The sequence below is a fragment of the Helicoverpa armigera genome, chromosome 1, assembly GCF_030705265.1.
Source record: "Helicoverpa armigera isolate CAAS_96S chromosome 1, ASM3070526v1, whole genome shotgun sequence".
Lineage (NCBI taxonomy): Eukaryota > Metazoa > Arthropoda > Insecta > Lepidoptera > Noctuidae > Helicoverpa > Helicoverpa armigera.
The window spans coordinates 685,039-706,527 of NC_087120.1; the positions used below are offsets into that span (position 1 = coordinate 685,039).

The 21,489-nt window shown below is 36.4% G+C and overlaps 2 protein-coding genes across 6 annotated transcripts in view; one reads left to right on the top strand and one right to left on the bottom strand.

The window, feature by feature from the left end:
* LOC110376550 (dipeptidase 1) overlaps positions 1-21,489 on the top strand; it is a 149,395-nt gene that overhangs the window by 64,981 nt on the left and 62,925 nt on the right. For all 4 annotated transcript variants that reach the window (XR_010276557.1, XM_064035116.1, XM_064035170.1 and 1 more), the window contains 2 exons: positions 5,441-5,582; positions 7,674-7,830. Coding sequence is in view for 3 of the 4 variants with exons in the window: in XM_064035116.1 (XP_063891186.1) it covers positions 5,441-5,582; positions 7,674-7,830 (299 nt within the window). In the remaining variant the exon portion in view is untranslated. The remainder of the gene's footprint in view (positions 1-5,440; positions 5,583-7,673; positions 7,831-21,489) is intronic.
* Positions 14,029-19,764, bottom strand: LOC135116662 (uncharacterized). 2 transcript variants are annotated; one of them, XM_064035244.1, is made up of 2 exons: positions 19,381-19,764; positions 14,029-14,826 (listed from the first exon to the last, which is right to left on the bottom strand). In XM_064035244.1, exons 1-2 carry the CDS (start codon positions 19,725-19,727, stop codon positions 14,061-14,063), a joined length of 1,113 nt encoding a protein of 370 aa, XP_063891314.1. In that variant the 5' UTR covers positions 19,728-19,764; the 3' UTR covers positions 14,029-14,060. The 2 variants fall into 2 exon arrangements, with proteins under 2 accessions (XP_063891314.1, XP_063891355.1); XM_064035285.1 differs by lacking the exon at positions 14,029-14,826 and adding an exon at positions 15,126-16,463.

The following is a 21,489-nucleotide window of genomic DNA, read 5'->3' on the forward strand; positions in this document are numbered from 1 at the left end:
TGAAACCAACTGTTTAGCTTGGTTCTAAGGCATGATGAATTTCAATCAAAATCATCGATCGATCTATTTTCTGACCTTTCCGATGACCTTAACCTTTACCAAACCAGTTACTAACTTAAAGGCACTTCATAATCATAAAGCGCTAATTAAAATGCGAATCAAACTTAGTCTTAACAATAAAAATTATAAATGAATTACATTTACCTATAGGAGCAGAATAATGAGTCGCGAATGGAACAGAGTTGTAGCTCGGCACAGCTCACTGAGCTCAGCTCGGGGCGTAGCTCAAAAGCGCTATTAACACCGTCACAATAAATCGTTAACGATGGGCCGACGCTCGCACCGAACTGTAACACTCGATTGATGTTTTATTTTTGGTTATTTTTTTTTTGTTACGTTCTGCTGATCTGAATAATTGACAGTATTTTATTAAATTAATTGTTTTTTTTTCAATTTGTTCAAAGTGTTTTGCTATCGATTAAAAATTATATTTTTTACATCAATTGTTTTTGTGTTTAAGTAAAGCCGACGAAACTTTGTAAAAAAAAATCAGACTTGTTCATATCGGGTGTGTCGTTCATAATCACATTAAATGAAATGCTTTAATATACTGGTTAATATATGTCGATTAACACAAAGATGAAAGAAAAATACGTGAAAATAAAAAAATGATTTTTTCAAACCAAGTAAATGGAATAAAAATGTGCAAAAATTAGAACACCATATAAAAGTCAGTCATTACAAACAACTGAAATTCTCCCTTGAAAACTGACAGCTGTCAACTGATCAAAACATACAATACTCTTAACTTTATCTCTGCTTTACACATGATGTTGTAAATTATAAAAACGAAAAATGACTCCTGTGGTTAAACCACTGAATGGATTAGGTTATTTTTTTTATAATTCGCCATAGAATATCATAAAGTATATGCGATATGATTTAATGTGATTGTGAACGACACACCCGATATATTCATCACCACTTTAAATAAGACATAGTATTATGCAGAACATTGTCTAACTCTATAAAAATAAAACGCGCTTTAGAAAAATATGTTCGAACAAACTTTGAGTGCAACCGCATTGCAAGTGGAAGTTCTCAACTGTCGAGTAAGCTTAGGTGTTTGTGCATATTGAGCGCGTCTGAAGCGCCATAAGTTTCTCGAACGTGTTTGTGGTATTTAACATACATTTGAATTAAATCTTTTAAAACTTTCCCCGGAATCGGAAAGAATTTGCGTATTTTATGTCTACTTTTTTATCTCTGTTTGCGAAGGTTTAAAGATGTTTTTGAGCGTCCTCAGACTTTTATTTTCAACTAGCTACAGAGAAATCTGCTTACACAGTTTAGCAATAAAACTAAAACTTTATAGAGGTCTGTAATAAATAAGTCTTAAAGTATTCACACCAGTCTATAAAGTATCTATGTTAGTTACAAATTTTGGCTATCTCCTCAAACCTCTCGAATGTTTTCTTGGAAAGTATACAGAAACTTGTTCAGCAAAGTTACCCGAGTAACTGCGACGATTGAGAATATTTTATGCGATAAGTAACTTTTGATATTCTTCTTACTTTTCGAAGTTTAAAAATAAGATATTTAGTATTTTGAAGTTTTAGTGCTTTCGAAAACTATGAATGATGGTGAAATTTTAAATTACATTATAACTTGCCAGGTATCTAATTCGATATTTTTTGATTAAAACAGACGTTATTTCACTAAAAATATTTATTTCATGATTTTAAAATATTTGAAATACAAAGACATATTTTTTAAACTTTCCTCAGTACGGTGTAAGAGTCAGTCATCGTTGCTTTTAATGTATTACTCGAGAAATTTAACAAAAGTATCGCACTTTGTGACACTATAGCAAGTTAGACACTATATACGAGTATATAGGTAGGTTTTACAATATTTTGCGTCTTATTTCAACGTTGGGACAAAAGGGTACTTTCAATGTTACCAATGGGTATCGTAAAATGTGAATAAAGGGACAGTCGTCGATGTCGATAAAAATCGGCTTACGTAGTCCTAATCAATAACACGCATTTTATGTTTGTAAATACAGATAAGGTCCTGTAATGTATGTAGGTCTGTAAAGTCTTGTTGTTTTCTGTGATGACAATGTAATACTGAGATATTTATTTAAAAAATATGTCTCGAAATAGATAGGTTTTCGTGAAACCACACTTACACAGACAGGTTGCTTTCATATTACTTTTTATATTAATGTCGTAAGGAAGCTAGTTTGAGAAATCTCACGTTCAATCAGTTTCCATAACAAAACAACGTTAATTGGTCTATGCAACCACTTATATCATTATAAACAAACAAACAGAATACCTGTACTTTCACCAAAAAAAATACAAACTAATGAGGATTACGGTAAACGACTGCACAGACCCGACCATAATTACTAAACATATTTCATTTTCCTCATACAAGCTTCCCTTACAAAAACAAACGTCTACATTTAAGTCTTACTTTTTCTTATTCCGTAATTACTTTAAAGACTTAATTAGCCTCGGTAATGAGTCACTCGAGCACAGATCTGTGGGGTTGCTGCCAACAGTCTACTTAGACAACGGATGAATGCGAATACATTTGATTCTTAATTCTATGGTAATGTTGGGAGTGGTTACGCTTTATTGGGAACGTTTGATAGTGTAGCCAAATGGGCTGTTCATGTAATTATGTACGTACATTGCTGTTCTTTTTATCTGTGATTGGGATAATGTCTAGATTTTTTTAAATAATAACGATTTTTGGTTAGCTTGGACGTGCTTATCTCAGGAACTGCTGGACCGATTCGTAAAGTTTACATAGTACATTTATTGAGGAAGTCTGTTGGCTATATTTTATCCAGATGCTGCAACATGGCTATAAGCTTGCCTTCTTACAAATTCCGTTCGTCACACAGCCACAACACACTGACACCTCGTCAACATACCTATAAGCATACAGATCTATCGCTTGCACGTAGAAACATTTTCTTGGAAATCTTTCTCAATAATGTAGTCATCATCTAATCTCCTTTGTAGTTTCATCCACCGTAAATTACGTACCCTCCGAAAATACATGGAAACTCATTAAAAAATGAAAGTGAAAAGGGTCCGCCCTAGTATATCACTCAGTAATCCGGTACGAGACAATTTCTCGCAAAAAGATAATCTACAGGAGCATTTTAATTACTTTTAAAGCCCCCTTGTTAGACCGGTATTATATATTCCGTACAAGCTCGGGATTACCTGGTCGCCGTCACAATATTCGCCACACTTTCCCTCACGTGGCGAGTTCATGCTTGTCTCCCTCTCTGTGACCTGTTTGTGACATGTGAAGTGAGTATGTACCTGTGGAGTGTTTTGTGAGGTTCTGTGAAATCGCGTTAGTTATTTAGGAATGGTGATTAAGGACACTTTTGGCCTTCGGGGATTTGAGTGTGAAAGTTCCTGTGTTGTGGTGTGTTACACGGATTTATTGCTGGCGTTTAGTGAAAAGGGAAACATTGATTATGTTTCAGTTGGTTTGCTTTGGACACGATTGGGTATTAAATAAATTTGATCGCTGTTAAGTACCTATATTATATAGTGAATACGAGGCTGGCTAGGCAGAACATAGCTTCATATTATGCGTTTAAATGAGTTATTTGTATTTCAGTTCTGAACGAATCTACACTCATATAAAAATTGGAATACACAAATTATATTTGCATTTAATTAATAAGAGTTCTATGTACAAATTCAGTTTGCCCATGTGCACTCAATTATAAACAGTTAACAAAGAGTTAACCTAGTTTTGTAATAAAATAAACATAAAAATATGAGGTTAAAACAAATGAATACTTGTCACGTTACTCAGCTTCTGAATAAATTGAGGTCATATTCGTGCAGAGCCTTTAAAGCATAGATATGGGCTTTTCCACACTGAGATCCAGCTTAGCTGGTTGTGCTTGTTTATGTTAAAGGGTTATCTAAAATAAGTACCATGCCTTGGACAGATATTATTATCTGGAAGTAATATCTATCTTATCTACTAGGTACTCCCCGATTTTTGTCAGTTTTGGTATCAGCCCAATATTTCTTACGTAGTCTTTGTGATCATCATTATTTTATTTTCAGAGGGTAGAATTCCATAATTCGCTTGTAAAAGTCTAAATTAAATTCTTTTTTTTTCATCTAAAACACCTTACATAGTTGAAAAGGCTTGTCCAATTATATATTACAGGATTTCCTATGTTATCTCATAACGCCTTTATTTACAGGCCATTAACAGGCTAATGATTTTTTAGCTGGTATCTTTTTGGCAACACTCTTTTTAGCAGATCACGCGTGAATTTTATCTTGTATCATTGTCAAACTTGTTCAGTATGGTCTATAATTTAACCATGAATCGACTTACGAACGAACAACGCTTGCATATTATTGAATTTTACTATCAAAGACGACAATGGCCGAAACGTTACTGTGAATGGCGAGCGCTACCGTGGGATGATTGGCGATTTTTTTTGCCCAAAATGGAAGAATTGGACATGCCTGACATGTGGTATCAACAAGACGGTACCACATGCCACACGGAACGCGAAACAATGGCCTAATTGAGTGATAATCGGTGAACAGTTTATCTCACGTTTTGGGCCCGTCAATTTTCCGCCTACTTAGATCATGTGATCTAACGCCTTTGGACTATTTCTTGTGGAGCCATGTTAAGGCTCATGTCTACAGGGATAAACCAGCAACGATTGACGCACTGGGAGCCAATATTGAAGCATTTATTCGTAATATACCGGCTGATATGTTGGAGAGAGTGTGCCGAAATTGGGCCTTGCGAATGGGCCATCTAAACCGGAGCCGCGGCCAGCATTTGCATGAAATTATCTTCAAACATTAAATTATATTGATCGTTCTGTCGATTCCAATAAAGATTTCATCCAATTTTTCAAATTTTTTGTGTTCTTTTTGAAAATCAAATCCTATACCTCTTAAAAAATCACCCGTTACTTATACATATCGGAGAAAGCTATGAGATTTCCTTTTAAAATTCATAATTGGAGTGTGTTAATGATTGACCAATCAGAGCCGAGGATATGCCTCAGCGGGGTCGAGGCGCCATCTTGTCTATGACAGTTCTTGATGTGACGTTATTTTGAGCGGGAACATGATTGAGTTGCATTATGGCGAATTGTTGCATGGTGTTGCGCAGAAAATATATTCAAAGAGAGATTGGAGCCTTGAACTCGCTGCTTGGTCATAATTCATCATTTTCCTTTAGACTTTAGTGTCAAGTGATAATAAATTGTGTGTTAAGTGTGAAACTGTGGACATTGTATTCTGTGCTAGCATTCTACCCCAAAGACGCCCACTAATCCTGCGACCACTATTGACGATGTCGTTTAGAACAATGTTTCTTCGACATATTATTATAAAAATATTTTTCTTTACAGCAAGGATGATAAACCCGTGTGAGCGTCGGTCGGTGGCCTGCCTACTCCTGGCCATCATAGCTGTGGTAGCCGCCGCTTCGTACGACCGTGAGAGGCTCGAGATTGCTAAGCAGATCTTGGAAGAAGTTCCTTTGACTGACGGGTAAGTCATCATCAGCAAAGATGATCTACCAGCTTTGAGCAGGTGTGGTGATTAAAGCTGATTCCTTGTATGTATGACAGGAGGCCTGTTTTTAGTGGTACGATGATAAAAAGTTTAATTATGATGCAGATAAGTACTATGAACTTACGTACAAACAAACGGCATAAACAGTTGCCAGCTTCCCAAAGATGTGAGGTTTATACACCACGCTGTTGGCATAATCAATTATGATCAGCAAAGCAACTACTAGACTTAAACCTGTCCGTTCTAGATAATACTAGAGGCTTTGTTATTCGTATTCATAGTGCTTATAGAATTTTACAGCTGCATTGAACACGCAATTCATCAATCAAGATAATGCATTTTAAAATCACAAAAATATAGCACCCACACTAACGATGTGTTCATTATACTACAAAGTTTCTAACGCACCTGAACTACAAAACTAATACATTAAACATAGTCTGTTTACACGTAACTCCGTAACCGCATTAACTATAATTACGACGTACACTTAAGGGGTGCCAGCAGGGTGAGGGGTGAAGGGGGAGGTACTCGCTTTATTATGGTGGTAGGAACAATGGCTGAGGTAAAACATACGATATTACTAGCTTCCGCCACGGGTTTTACCCGCTTCCTGTGTGTAATACTTCCCGCGCCTGGTTGAAAAGTAGCCTACGTGTTATTTTGATTTGTAAATAAATTATGTTATTGCCAAGTTTCATTAAAGTCCGTTTAGCCGTTTGTCCATAAATAAGTAATACATACATATATGTATATACACTCAGAAACTTGCGCAGAAAGTTTACGAAAGTGTTGGCAATTATTATAACTCACGACTAAAATTCGTTGCAGTATTATGTACTAGTGTTACGTACTTAGGTATAATATAAAAAGCAGGTATTTAACAAAGATTTTAAACCATAAATCCTCCTTACTTCAAATTCACTTTGATACATTTTCCGTTAAATAAATAAGCAATCCGTTCGGAAAACGCAAGTAACTTACTGTCAACATTGAAATAACATGAAAGTCTCACAAGCTTGTCATCCGTACTCACTGCTAAGTGAACCACTATTCTATTTGTGAAAAACAAAAGGCAAAAGCAACAGCCAGATAAATAACTAGTTCAGGCTAGGTCGCATAGAAAGCGGGTATGAACGCGAAGCTAGACACGAATGTCCAAAATGAGGAAATATCATTTGCTTAGCCTTTTCCCAACTTGCTTTAGGTCGGTTCCAAGACCTAAAACTAACCAGATGCAGCTTAGTACCAGTGTTTTACACGCGACTGCCTATCTGACCTCCTCAACCCAGTAACCCTGGCGGCAAGATACCATTTGTTGACACTGGTTGTCAGACTAACTTTCTCGCTTCTGATAACCAGAGACAACTGCTGAAGCTGTTCAAATGACACTTAAGACTTTGACGTGCTCTAAAGAAGGCAAAAGAACCCATTTCTTACACAGATATGAGATAGAAATATTAGTCACCACCTCCTAACCGCTGTCGCCTCCGCTCCGCTTATGAACCGTGTACAGTATCCAGACCCTAGCATGCAGTAGCAACGTCTGTTTGTCTGTTTGCCAAATTCCAGATATAGCTTTAAAAACTTTTCCAGAATGCTCCACTTTAAATTGCGAAATGAAAATTTTGCGGTCAACGTTCGTAAATTGTTATTGTTTTTGTTTCTCCCCTATTATGAATTTCATGAGGATTTCTTACGGCAAGTGTAAGTACGAATGGAAATACTTTTTTCAGAAGTTTTTTGTTCAGACGGTAGGCTCGGGAACTTTTGAATATGGAAATGTTCATGAATTTTACACTGATTTGGGTTGTACACTGGCTGCGAAAAAATCTACCCAGTACGGATAAACATATTTATTTTCACCGATTCCTTTTAACGCTAGTATTCATAGAAGCACCTTGATGCTATAAATATAAAAATATCTTGAATCTAGAATAACGATTTTTCTTCGAGGAAGGCGTTTCTAACCTGTTCTAACAGCTAGACCGTAAAATTAGATATTGTGAAAAATAAAATTCTTTACACATTTTCCCTTGGACTAACTGGTTTTTTTCTTGCCTGCAGCCACAACGACCTTCCGTGGAACATCAGGAAGTTCCTTCGCAACCAGATCAATGAGTTTGAGCTGAACACCGACCTGACCGTGGTGGAACCCTGGTCGATCTCTAAGTACTCCCACACTGACCTGCCGAGGCTGAAGACTGGGATGGTGGGAGCACAGGTAAGGGTATAATAAGTGGTATCTTTGCTAATGTATTCCTTATGTCTTATTTGGAGAAATTGACATATTATTAAACCCTTTTTAACACGTTTATTGTATTAAAAAGTCTTGAATAGAAGTGCGTATAGTTGAAGTCAGTTATTCATTAGCCGTATCGTATCCATCTCAAAAACGTATATAATAACTGAAAACCTTCTTATTTTTGAGAAATCGTTTCAAATATCGTTTTGTTACAAAACGCCTAGCCAATGCACACAATACAACAATAAGCTGACCAGTTAAAGCCAATACATTTTCGTTTTGCAGATAAATCATGATTGTCTTTTTCTTCGCAAGAAATTATTTCAAAACCGTTTCTGTTAGAGTACCTGCACATTGTAAACTAAACAGTCGGCAGGAATCATAAATTCAATCAAAGTTTTTGCCGGTCTGATATCGGCCAAATACCTGATTACTACGTATACTGCTACGTATGTATGTGCGTACTACCATAGTTTAAATTTGTTCTCTTGTAAACGGTTGAAGCTACTTACTAACGTTGGTAAAAATGTCACTCACACACGCATATGCATCGACGAGCTTTCACCGGTGCTACCGGTGCTATCAGTACTGAGTGTCGTGCATCGAGCACATGCGTGTGAGTGACATTTTGGCGTACAACTGTACCTCTTTATTCTGTGGTACTACCATTCATTTCGATACTTGTCAGGAGCTCGATACAACTGTCGGCCGACTAAAAAGTCTTCAGTTTGGAGGATACTTTTACAATTGTAGCTATAAACTCGTAGGATTTACGACTGCAGCGACTATACAAAATGACGGAGACTGTTATAAATTTTACATAGTATCTAAAATTGGTCCGTAGATATACGACCCTATTTCATCAGCATTTATGGGTTGGCCATACATCAATATATTTGTGCGGAGATCATGGCTTGAATATTTGAATATTCTCTCCATAACTGGGGTCAGATATACCTTTTTATGGCTGGACAATTTATGCCTGAGTGAGAGAGGTCACTGGTTCTCATCTCCGGTTTGGATTGATTTACTGGGAGACAATGATGAGAGACTGGTCTCTAGCCTCTGGTTTCCTTTATCAGTCATTAAAAACGGGTTGTTGCTCTCTTGTTGACAGCCGCATACTATTATAAACTAGCTTCCACCTGCTTCCCGAAGGAAATCGTTCCGCACTGAAAGAATTAAGAAAACCGAAAAATGTTCAAGTAATCAAATACATACGTAAACAAACTCAACAGGTTTTATAATATAACTTTAGCTATAACACTTTTACAAAATTCGCTTTTTGGTTGTTTTTCACGTGTCATTTTTTTAATTATGCGAACGCTCCCGCGTGGCAATCAAGTATGAATCCTACAGCAATATGAAACAGTAAAACTACTCAAACGACCGGTCATTTAACGACTATCATTATAACCGTAATAATGATTCTCGCAGCTGGATTAGTAATCAGAAGTCCTCGTTATTAGCAATAGTCAGTTCCCCATGGCTCACCTGTAATTGACCATTAAGACCCCCAGTCGGGTAATAGTGGCCTATTTCTGGCTTCTGTTAGAATAACTTAAATGTCTCCCCCTTCTATAAACTTGCTGAATCGCTGTAAATTATAAAAAATTTTGTGGGTAGTTTTGGGCTTAGTTTTTTCATATATTTTTATTATGACGTAAGTAATGACCAGCCTGTGTGAAAATTTTTAGCAACTGAACTGAAATATCAAAAACAAGTTAAACATTCGCAGTTGAAGGACCTCCTAGCTAGATATGTGAATGTTCCATAGAACAGTCTAAATACCTATTGAGATTTCATACAGATAATGTATTACTACGACCACCATATAGAAAACAAATGTCAATTACAAAACTTGAAACAAACGAACAGGTTCTAAACTACCCAAACAACCAGTTTACGGCTGAACAAATAACAAGCAAACTTTCCTTTCAACGGCATTGGTTCCCTTTCCATATAATATAATATATTTACGAACATACATACACATCTTAATATCAACTACATTAACATCGGACCCTATCGTACCCATGCCATGGAGAACAAAATGACTGGCGGAGGTGCCATAACGGAAAATCTTCTAAGAAAATGCGCCAACATGCGGGTGTGCGAAGGGCGAGGAACGGTACTGTCTTCGTCCTTCTTTAAACCTGCCCATTTTTACTAAATTACCAAAAATCTTCAACTTTTGTCTCAAAGAACCTGTCACCTCGTTGGTTCACTCGTTAGATTCGATTCGATCGTTTTAGTCATGCTCTCCGTACGAATGTACGAATTTGAGCTCGAAGAAGGCGTCTGACTTACGTGCATTATGTCATCTCCATTCTTTCCTCACTCCATGGACCGTACCCAAAATCTTGGGAAGGAGTTCCTTTGTCCTTTGACCTTCAGTCTGGAACGTTCGGGAACATTCTGGAAGCTTCCCGAACAAACTAGATAATAACGTAGTTGTAATAGTTTGATCTGGAAACTGCTGCGGCAGATAGTTTGATATTGAGTGCTTTACTTACGACGGTTATTTCTAGACCAAATATTTGTTTTATTAAGTGCTCTAGAGAATTTGTGGTTGGTTTCTATGTGAATATTTTACTTGGTGAAAATATATGTAACTAGCCGTTTTCCCGCAGTTTCACCCGCGTCACGTACAAACTATCCGTACCGGGATAAAATGTAGCTGACCCGGAAAAAGTATCGCTTTCTAACAGTCAAAGAATTTCAAATCGGTCTAGTAGTTTCGGAGCTTTTACCCAAAAACAATCAATATTTTTTTTCTCTTTATAATATATCTACATAAGGTAAAAGCCTATAAACAGCTTACCTTGTATATTATACGATATACAAATACAACTTTACCTACAACCTACTTTCCTATAAATCACATAACTGTTGATGTCCCTACTACAGCAAAAACTCCGACAGGAGATAATCACAAAAAATGTGCCAACATCTATCTCTAAACATAACCCGTTAAAATTGTACGGGAATAATAAATTGTGGCCAATAACTCTTTTGTAGGCAGCAAAAATATTTATTGCCAGCATAAATTCAAATTAGACCCCAGTTTGCTACTGGGGTGCAAAAACAGATCTGTGTTAGGGGGTTAGCTTTGTATGAACCACCTCTCTAATTTTTTGGATACAAGGTTGTCTTTTATTTGTTAAACACTAGGTTCTATTTACGAGCTTATTTTTGCACGTGTATAAAAAGCAGCTGTTGTTCTGTCAAGCTACATTACTGCCCTAATAAGTACTTTTTGTGTGTTATGGTAACAAACATATTAGGTATTTGGTGTCTGTAACTATGGGATTACTTTTCAAATCCATCTCACCGAACACTCTTCACGAAATTTCGGTAAAATGAAAATGAGAGTGTATGAAATCTACAAATTGTGTATCATACCTACTTTAACCGTTTTAACCAATCAAAAAGGCTTTCACTGTGTAAATAGGACTTCTAATTCGACTAATGTACGTTCCACGTTGTAAACAAAGTCGGGAGCGATGGCTAAGCGATTCTCGTTTCTCGCAATATTTTCCTACAACAGGTGTGTGTGGGGTTTGCTTAGGTTTTCCACAAGATACGAGCTTTTCACGATATTATTACTTTTCCTTACGAATTCAGAAATAATTTGAATTTTCATAGGTAGGTAAGTTAGCTGAAAATTTTGTATTTAATATTCAATGCGAACATTACGTAGTATTCTCTTGAGAATTCACTGTGATTGAACAGTTTTTAATTGGTTTAAACAATTCCATTTGGTTCTGATTTGTAATATTCAGCAATACAGACGAAATTGAAATATGAAGGGTGCGAAAAATATCAAGTTCGAGATGAAAATATCTGATGAATATTTTTTTAAATAAAAATATAGTAAAAATATTCCCATGCTATGAAAAAAACTTGAGATTTTTTTAAAATAAAGTTTTCTCATATCGTGGTGATATTCAAAAAGTTTATTTAAAAAAACCCATATGATTTTTATAGAACCGTTCACTACAGTTATAATATGATATATAATATGGTAAAAGTTTTTGAAACCGCCTACATTCAGCAACTCTATAGCTTGTGGCACATTGTAGCAGCACCGCAACAGCACGGCTCCACACCAGCATTTAAGTTGTCATTCAATTTAGAGCATTAAATCGTGTATATTATAATATATTTCGTAATGTCAATATGAAAAAGCCAACGGCGAGCAGTCAGCGTGCTTGCCGCTTCCACACAACTCGACTCGCCGCCCGCGTGCCGCAAGCGACCGGTCCTCATGCGTACAGCGCGCCGACGGCGTGCTGATTGCGCGCCGACTCCGAGCCGGCAGCGAAACAACGTCATTACGTCGTGTTCAATCATAACATCAATCATAATCGTCTTAAAATAATATTGAGTTTGCGGTGACAGCAAGCTTACACCTCGCGGCGAGCGGACAGCGCGTGGTTGGCGCGCTGGCAGCTAGCCGTAGTCTTAATTCGAGGCGACGCCGTGCTGCTGCCGTGCTGTTGCGGTGTAGCTATAATGTGCCACAAGCTTAAAACTGCTCACCGTCGTAGAACATACAAACATACAAATTCACAACCTCCTTTTTGCAAAGTTGGTTCAATCATAACTCGCCCCCGCTCCCCTCTCACGGCAGACCCCGAGGTACATAAATTGGTTCGCGTGGACCTGCCGTCTGATCTCGCAGCATCTATCTCCCGATGGCAGAGACATACGGAGCCATCAGCTAGATTTGTAACACTTTCAGTATAAAAAACACAGCTTTTAAGATGATTAGAAACAGGTTTTATGGATTAGTGTCAAGAATCGTATGGGTAGATTAAAAGTTCATCATCGTCTTTCTGATAATGTCCTGTAATATGGCAATATTTGTAAGAATTGCTAATATCACACGTTATCGTGACAATCCCTCAATAGATGCTGACTTCAATAACTTATATTTATGGTGAATTTTATACAAGGGATAGGATTTCAAAATTGGCTTCATAAAAGTCATCTGAAATACCTATCAAGCAATGTACCTAGTAAGTAAATCAACTTACAAATTGCTTATTGAAATCAGTAGTCTCTAAGATTAGAAAGTATGTACCTGCTAGTTTTGGGTCTGTTAGACTAATCCAAAATGATAACATTCTAAAAAACCAGCCTAATCCTACATTAATAACGTCGATATTTCCTCAGACAATTTGTAAGAAGGTCAAGGGCATCATAATAATATACCGGTGAAAAATCGCGGGTCATTTACCCAGAGGGCTGGACTCGCGATAAACCGACAACTATTTGTAAAACTCGTAAAGTTTTCTTGAGAGTTCTTATCGAAGGGAAAGGCATTTACGAGTCTCTATTATAGTCTTTTCAACAACCTGTCAGCTTTTATTTGCAGTCTTTATTTAGGAGATACCTTATTTATATCAAAAACTAGTTTCACCCGTGGTTTTACTTCAGTTCCTTAGGAACTACTTTCTGTACAGGGATAAAATATAACCAATATTGCTCAAGAAACGTGTAGCTTTCCAACAGTAAAATATTTTATAATCGTTTAGTAGTTTTGCAGCCTTCAGGGTGAATAAGTAAACAAACAAAAAAAATCCTCTTTGTTATTAGTATAGATGTATGTTATCATAAGTAATAGTAAATTATCTTGCTAGTGTGTAGTCTGAGTTGTAATGACCGTGAAAAGGTCGGAAAGCAGAAACATATAAATATACATATTTTTTTAAGAAACAGAATTAAGAGATCTATCTAAGACTAATATCGTCCCAAAACTACCCCATACAATATCATTAGACTTTATCAGTGTTTTAATAAAACAGCCGGGTTCTTTCGTAATCATAAAACACACCGACACTTGCCTAACCTTGGCCCAAAACCATTTTCAGAATTTATAAAATAATCTTTGGTCACTCGATAGAAAACCTTATGACAGAGGATTAAAGTATTTTTTTGTGTGACAATATGAGGTTCAGAAAGAAAATGATTTGTTTTGTTTCCATTATATTATTGGGAAGTTCTGGCAAAAGTATTTTTTGATGCGTATGGGAATTTGTGCTGAATAATATCCCTGTTTCAAGTTTTGTCGATAAATCCTTGTATTTGAATACCATTGCCGGCCTGTGCAATAATTTTTCAACATACTTTATAAAATAATAAAAAATAAAAAAATTACTTAAACTGTTTACTAACTCTAAATGCTATAACATAACGCTTATTTAAAACCTGTTCTTCACAATTCTCTCTCCTTGGTCTTCAAACTGCTTCTTAGTTACCCAGAGTCTCTTAGCACCAGCCATTCCTGCAAACACCGCACCCCCCAACCAAGCCACAGCATAAGCTTCAGACGTAGGAATCACATTCACAGGCCTATTTATTATAGCCTCGAGTTCTCGAGCCAACCGCTTGTTCAAACCCGGCATGGTCCCCATACCCCCGTACGTGACAATAGCATCGTACATTTCGGGCTGCAATTCCGAATCGCATTTCAAAATTGAAGTCACTATAGCTTCTTGGATGGGTATAACATCTGATGTTAGTTTCTTACCGAGCACCAGCTCTGGTTGGAAGTACATCTCACCTGCCATAAGAGACTCGTCACTAACATCAATGGTTTTACCATCGGGTAACGTAAACGACTTCTTATAATCCTGTTTCTTGACTGCACCATTCTCAGTGACGTATACGTAATTGCGTTTAACATCTTCGAGAACGTCATCCAATTGCTTACCAAGTCTGATGCCTCGCCTTCTAAACGAGTGTTTTATGAAGTTGGTTATTTCGTTGCCAGCTATATTAGTTAGCATGTTAGCGTAGCTGATTGAGCCTCCAGCGTAAACTGGGTTGATTTCTGTGAGGTCGTGGCCTAGGCCCACAGAGATGCCTGTTGTGAACCCTGACCCGAAGAGAGCCAGCACGCTCTGAGGCTTGACGCACAACGCGGGAGCATTTAGAGCTTCGTAGAAAACCTCACAGCATTTCACCCTGGAATAAAAGAGTAAATAATGTATTTTGTTCGTGACGTAAACTGTCTCAGATGTTTCGGTAAAATGTAGACGGTTTTAAAGAGCGTGAAAAGGAACGTGTATGTGTAAATTCTTTTGGTGAAGTTGAAGACAAACTTGCTAAGTTGTGACTTGCAATACTTGTAGGAAAAACAAGGTAGCTATAATTTTTAACTTTTCTCTAAACTTGTTTAATTTAGATTATGAAATAAAATACGATGTTTTAAAATAACATTTATTTAGAATAAATGATATAAATCTACTTAGCATGTATTAATAATTTTTCGCAAAAACAGCAACACGTGAAAATCTATCAAATAAAGTTAAATTAGCAAGAAAATTGTTATATCTAAAATAATATAATTATATCTAAAATAAATTAAAAAGTACGAAGTAAACAACTATGTAATGGAATATAAAAACTAGTGTACAAAGATTAAGAATTTTATCAAAGAAGTTATAAAACATGAAAATGATGAAACCCAAATAAAAACTATGAAACGCATATAGAAACGGATTTACCAAACTTTGAACCTAGCTCGAAGTACATTTTAATTTAAATGTATATCTAATTTTGTTATACAATTTTGATATTCTATAAAAATGTTTACGTTTGATATTCAGACAATTATTCCAAAAAATATTATGTCACTATAAATTAAAATACCACTAGCAAAACCCTGTAAATCCATAACACATTAAAGTGAAATAACTCGCAAATAATTCAATTCTTTTAACTCAAAAACATGAAACAACCGTCGTTGAAGCTGGGTTCTATTCTAGTCTCCATATAACCTCATGAAGTGATTAAAGGCTGTCCCACCTTACTATAAGATACTCTACGTTTAGGAAAAATTTCAAAACCTGTTTTTAACAATTCTCTCCCCTTGTTCCTCAAACTCTCTCTTAAGAACCCACACCTTGCCGCAGCCTTCCATTCCTGCAAACACTGCTCCTCCCAGCCACGGCACTGCATAAGGTTCCGAAGAATATAAAACGTTAACCTGTTTACCAGATCTCGAAGAAAGTTCAGTGGTAAGCCGCTTATGCATACCCCTAATGTTAGCCATGCCTCCATGAATGACAACAGCATTGTACAACTCATCTTGCACTTCGTTATCACATTTCAATGTTGCAGTCATAATGGCATCGGGGAGAGAAAACCCTTCTAGTTTCCTGTCCAACACCAAGTCTGGCTGGAAGAACAGCTCACCAGCCATAAAAGCCTCTTCACTAACATCTATTTCAGTCCCACAAGGCAGTTTATACTTCTTCGTATAATCTTGCCGTGTACAGGCAACGTTCTCCGTTACGTAAGAGCATTCTTTTCTTATATGACTGATCACGCTCTCCATGTCTTTGCCTAAGTCTAGCTGTCGCTTCCTGAAAGATTCTCTTATGTAGTCAGAGACTTCTTCCCCGGCGATGTTAGAGAGCATGTTGGCGTAGTTCACGGCGCCTCCTTCGTAGATAGGGTTGATCTCTGTGATGTCATGCCCCAGGTCTACCGACAGTCCCGTGGTGTGACCTGACCCGAAGATCGCCAACACGCTCTGCTGCTTGATGCACAACTCCGGCGCATTCAGAGTGTCGAAAAAAATTTCGCAGCATTTTATTCTGAAAAAAATACATACATTTCTTGGTAGGTCACGTAAAAAAAAATAAAGGTAAACATTTAAAGTTTGCACCCTTGCAGGGCTCGTAATCCATCTTCCTAACAACAATGTCATTAGTATTCCGGGAGCGTCCTGTGTAGTTAATTCCGGGCCGGCCGGGAGTCGAACCCGCTACGGGTATCGGCGAGCCGGGCTTAGTATCACTATGATTGATTACCGACAAGAATTATGGCTCTCTTTGAATAACAACGCGGGAGAAATATCAAGTTTTACGCTCAGTAAAATTCATACTGTAATGGTCTGTCGACGATCCATATTATTTCATACTACTCTGGACAGCCTTTGGCCATTTCTGGTTAATGTTGAAAGTCAAAAAAGGTAATTTAAAAATTATCCTTTTTTACAAACATCGCTGTCGTTATGTCGAAAGCATAACCTTGTAATAAATGTAGATTTTTAAAACATGCTGTTGCCTTTATGGCTGGAATTCTCAAACAAAAATGTGATATTAAAAGCCAGGTTACAGTACAGTACACTTTGAAAAAAAAAACTGTACAGTGATTGTGGCTTCTGAATTAAAATTGAAATACGCAATATAATAACACAAAATACTTTAATCATCAACTTATCAAGTTTTGTGCCAAAGCCATTAAGTCCAAGCCGGGAACTGCACCCGAGACCCCCTACTCACTAATCATGCGCAACCAATAGACCAACAAGGCAGTTTCCTAACTACGGCATTCTAAACTCATCTCCAACACGAAGTTCCAAAGCAATTTTACTAAAAAGTTAAACAAAGTGTGACGTCATTCAAGCTTCACCATACTTGCATACACAATTGATGGATTATTCCATGGAGAACAAAATGACTAACGGAGATGACACAACGCAAAATCTCCTAAGAAAGTAGTAGTATTCGGGGGACGACGAGCGTTACCGCCCTTATGCGCATTCTTTAGAACCCGTCTATTATTATCAAAATAAAATCTTCAATCAAAACTAATAATTGACACTGGTTTTGGTGTAAGAACGAACGTCTCGTTTGTTCTAGTAAGTGATCACGCCTACCATACGAAGCTTGACCTACAAGAAGGCGCCTGACCTACCTTGGTTGTGGCATCTCCATATTTCCTTCCTCCGTGGATTACTCTGCTGCTCAAACATGGCTACCAGTAGTTATGCAAAGAGACAATTTCCTACTTTACTGACAATATAATGAACACGACAACGATGAAAGACATGTAGGAAATAGGAGTTGAGGCTGTATATAGGTTTCTGAACGACTATTACACGGTTCAATAGGAAACTTGATGATGGGGAGTCGATTCTTCTGGTTTCCTAGTAATTAAAAGTAATAATTAAAAAATCAAATAGATATAAAGGCAGGCCTTTAATATTGTTAACTTAAAAGTATCTCTGTCTATTTGATTTCCATGCTAAAACTACTGAACTGATTAAAACTTAATTTGGTACACAGATAGCCTATAGTTTAAGAAAGGGCTTAAGTTACTTTTTATCCAGCTGCGGTCGGTAGTTCATTCAAGTGCGAGTGGAGCCGCGGTGAACAGCAAGTTAAGATATTTTGTATGTGGGTAGAAGCTAATTTAATTTACTAGAATTATAAGCATTGACAGTTTCTTAGAATAGTCGTGGCAGACAAGGTATTATATCAAAAGATTATGATTCTCAGAAAACCTTTTGTAGTTTACTTACAAATGAGTCAAATCCCACAGTGGTGATTATATGAAAATATTTCGAGGTATCCTAAAGCTTTCATTAATGCTTCATTTTATGAATTCAGTGAAATCTATAGCTACTAATATAATACTATAAAACTGACAAGTTTATTTGATTGAATGCGCTGATAACAGGAACGCCTATTTGAAAAATTATTCAAGTTTTATCTGGTTGCGAGAAGTAGTGAACATTACAAAAAAATGAAACCTATGGTAGAAGCTATCGTAAAATATTACTTTAAAAACCAATTGAAGAAGTATAATATTTTTCCCAAGTTTTATTCACAATTTGCGGCGCATGGTTATTCAAACGCTTTGTGCTCGTTCGTGAATATTTCTTCCATTCAGAGAGCACAATAGTGTCGCGTTCAAGCTAAAGAATGGATATTAACTCTTTTCAATACCCACCAATGTATTACCACGTTTTTGTTGTAAAATGTTCCGTTAAAGCATAACTCACTTTGAAGCGAAACAATTCTTTAAAAAATAACAAATAAGGTATTTTAAAAAGAATTTTTAAAACAGATGTAAAAAGAATCGGAGCATATTTTATGACTTTCGCGAAACAAAGCTCAAAAAATAATACATAAAGTATTCAGTTTACTTTCAACAGAAAATTATTAAAATCTGCTGTTGAAATAAACAGCAAAAAGGTAATACATTTTTACTCGGACACGTCAAGTGGTTTCGGGGAAGCCGCGCAAAACGGCTAGTTACTCATAAAATAAAGGTAAATCATTGAATTTCCGATATTGTCTGACACTGAATAAATACGGACGAGACCGCGTCAACCGATATTTACAGACCTATCAAATTAACGCGAATATTATATTCGAACATTAATAATTGGTTTCCATTGTTCGATATCATAATTTTACCATTTTATATGTACACCTTTTTCATCGTTATTAAACTACAATCTGTGCTTTAGTTACGGTGAATTACACCATTTAATTTTAACAATAACACATAATTATACGGCTGGTTATAATTTGGTTATCGTTATAAGTAAACAAAAGCAATAGCCCGGCCAAATATTAGTAAAAATTGAGTGAAACCCAAAAGGCTTAATATCGAAGACATTTTTTTCCCACTGTAATGTTTTTTACTATTGAATATAAACTTTCCTCTCAACACATGTCGCCAAAGGGCTAATATTGCAAAGAAAGAAGATCTACTTACTTATCTTTCATGGTAGTAGCCGGAGCACAAGACAGAAGCACCGCCCTATCCTCCGGAGCTGCCTTCAGCTCTCTATAGTAAATATGATGCCACACCCTCTCCATGTCATCCCAATGAGTAATCCTCCCCTTCACTACAGGATAATTCAAGTCCAGCTCATCAACCCTTGCCACAGCATCTTCACCAACATACACTTCATACGGGGTCCTTCCATAGGTCCCCTTCAAAAACTTCGGTCTACCAACAGCAGTCCTGAAGATAGAGACAGGATGGTTGTCGCAGGCAAACCCAGCTTTGATGTTGTAACTGCCGTTGTCGATAACAACTACAGGTTTCGTAAAAGGCATTGTTGATCGTATAAAAATGTTTTTGTATGGCTGACGTTGAAAGATTTGACCTTGTCACGGATAAAATGTCTGATGTGACGTAAATTCAAGCTGTAAGTTATGTTAACCCACCCAAAACAAAAATGTGAAAGACTGCCAAGTTCGATAATATGGGAATGCTTCGCCTATAAAAGAAGTGAGATCTGAATAAGTACCAAGTTCCATACACATACCTCAGTTAAAAATAGTTACTTTTTAATGATGTTACTTGGCAAGTTTTCATACACCTTGTTATAAACCTACTAAACGCAATGAATCAAGTATTTAATTTTCTATTAAAACTTGCCAAGTAATCATCATTAAAAAGTAACTATTTTTAACTGAGGTATGTGTATGGAACTTGGTACTTATTCAGATCTCACTTCTTTTATAGGCGAAGCATTCCCATATTATCGAACTTGGCAGTCTTTCACATTTTTGTTTTGGGTGGGATTTCATTTATTTTTGTAAGGTTGTTTATTTTATTTTTTCTTATGATGAAGTTTGTTAAAGAAATGTCTCATTTATACTATCTTTTAGATTTTTTTAATATGCACTATGTTTCTTACAAAGAAATGAACTAGATTAACTATGACTAGATTTACCAACTGACTGACATGACATGTTATCATATATTATGTTCGTGGATCAAAGTTACACATTCGTTATTTTCGAAAGTGATTCACACTTGGCCGTTTTCAGATTTTTACTTTACTTTGACTAAATACAAACCTTTGTACCATTCGAAGATATATTATATAAATATAGATAAATTTAGTTCATTTTAGTTCCTTAGGGGTATAAATTTACACCGGGTATAAAACACCTTCATTATTTTGAAACCGACTCACACTTGGCCATTTTCAGATTTTTTCCTTTACCTTGACATAAAGACCTACCTCCATGCCAAATTTCAAGTCAATACGACCATTGGAAGTGGTCTAGGTTTTTGATGAGTGAGTCAGTGAATCAGTGAATCAGTGAATCAGTGAATCAGTGTATAGTAAAAATAGCGATTTTCTGACGTCAATATCTCAAGACCTACAATAGGTATATTAATGAAATTTTGTATTTTAGATAAGTGAGGGGGTCTCAACAGATACTAGAAATTTGATATGCGTAAATAAAATAGATTTTGAGTTACAGGGGGGTCGAATTTGGCCCGAAATGGTTCGTGTAATATAACCCACGGCCGGTGTGTCGCCTTTTTTGCTCGAACTTGGCGGACACACTGCCGTGTGTCTAGATGTGCTTAAAGGATTTAAAATGAGGAACATGTTAAATGTTTTGCGATACCAAAAATATTAAAAATTCGACCCATAACAAGTTTCCGAAATGAGAGTAATCTAAAGTCTAAAGTCACTTGGAATCATAAAATGTATAATCTTAGCTTAACCTTAACCCAAGTTGTAACAAAGTTCGAAAGTTAACTTAATACCTTACTTGGAAGTTTGACAAGTGAGATAAAAACAAGGGTGGCTTTCGTATCACGTGCTTAAGTTACATCGAGGCAATAAAGAGGTATTATAAAGTTATCAGGAAGACCAACCATATCCAAGAGATATCAGATAAAAAACAGTTACTGCAGTTGAAGCAATTTTAATTGTCATCATTAACTGATTTAAAGTCTGTGATAAGCTATAGAATGGTAGGAACAAGAGTGTTATTTTGATTTGTGGATTAGGAAGTCAAGTAGGAAAGAAAAGCGACTGTTATGGTATAGTCAGGATTTAAAAATCTGGCA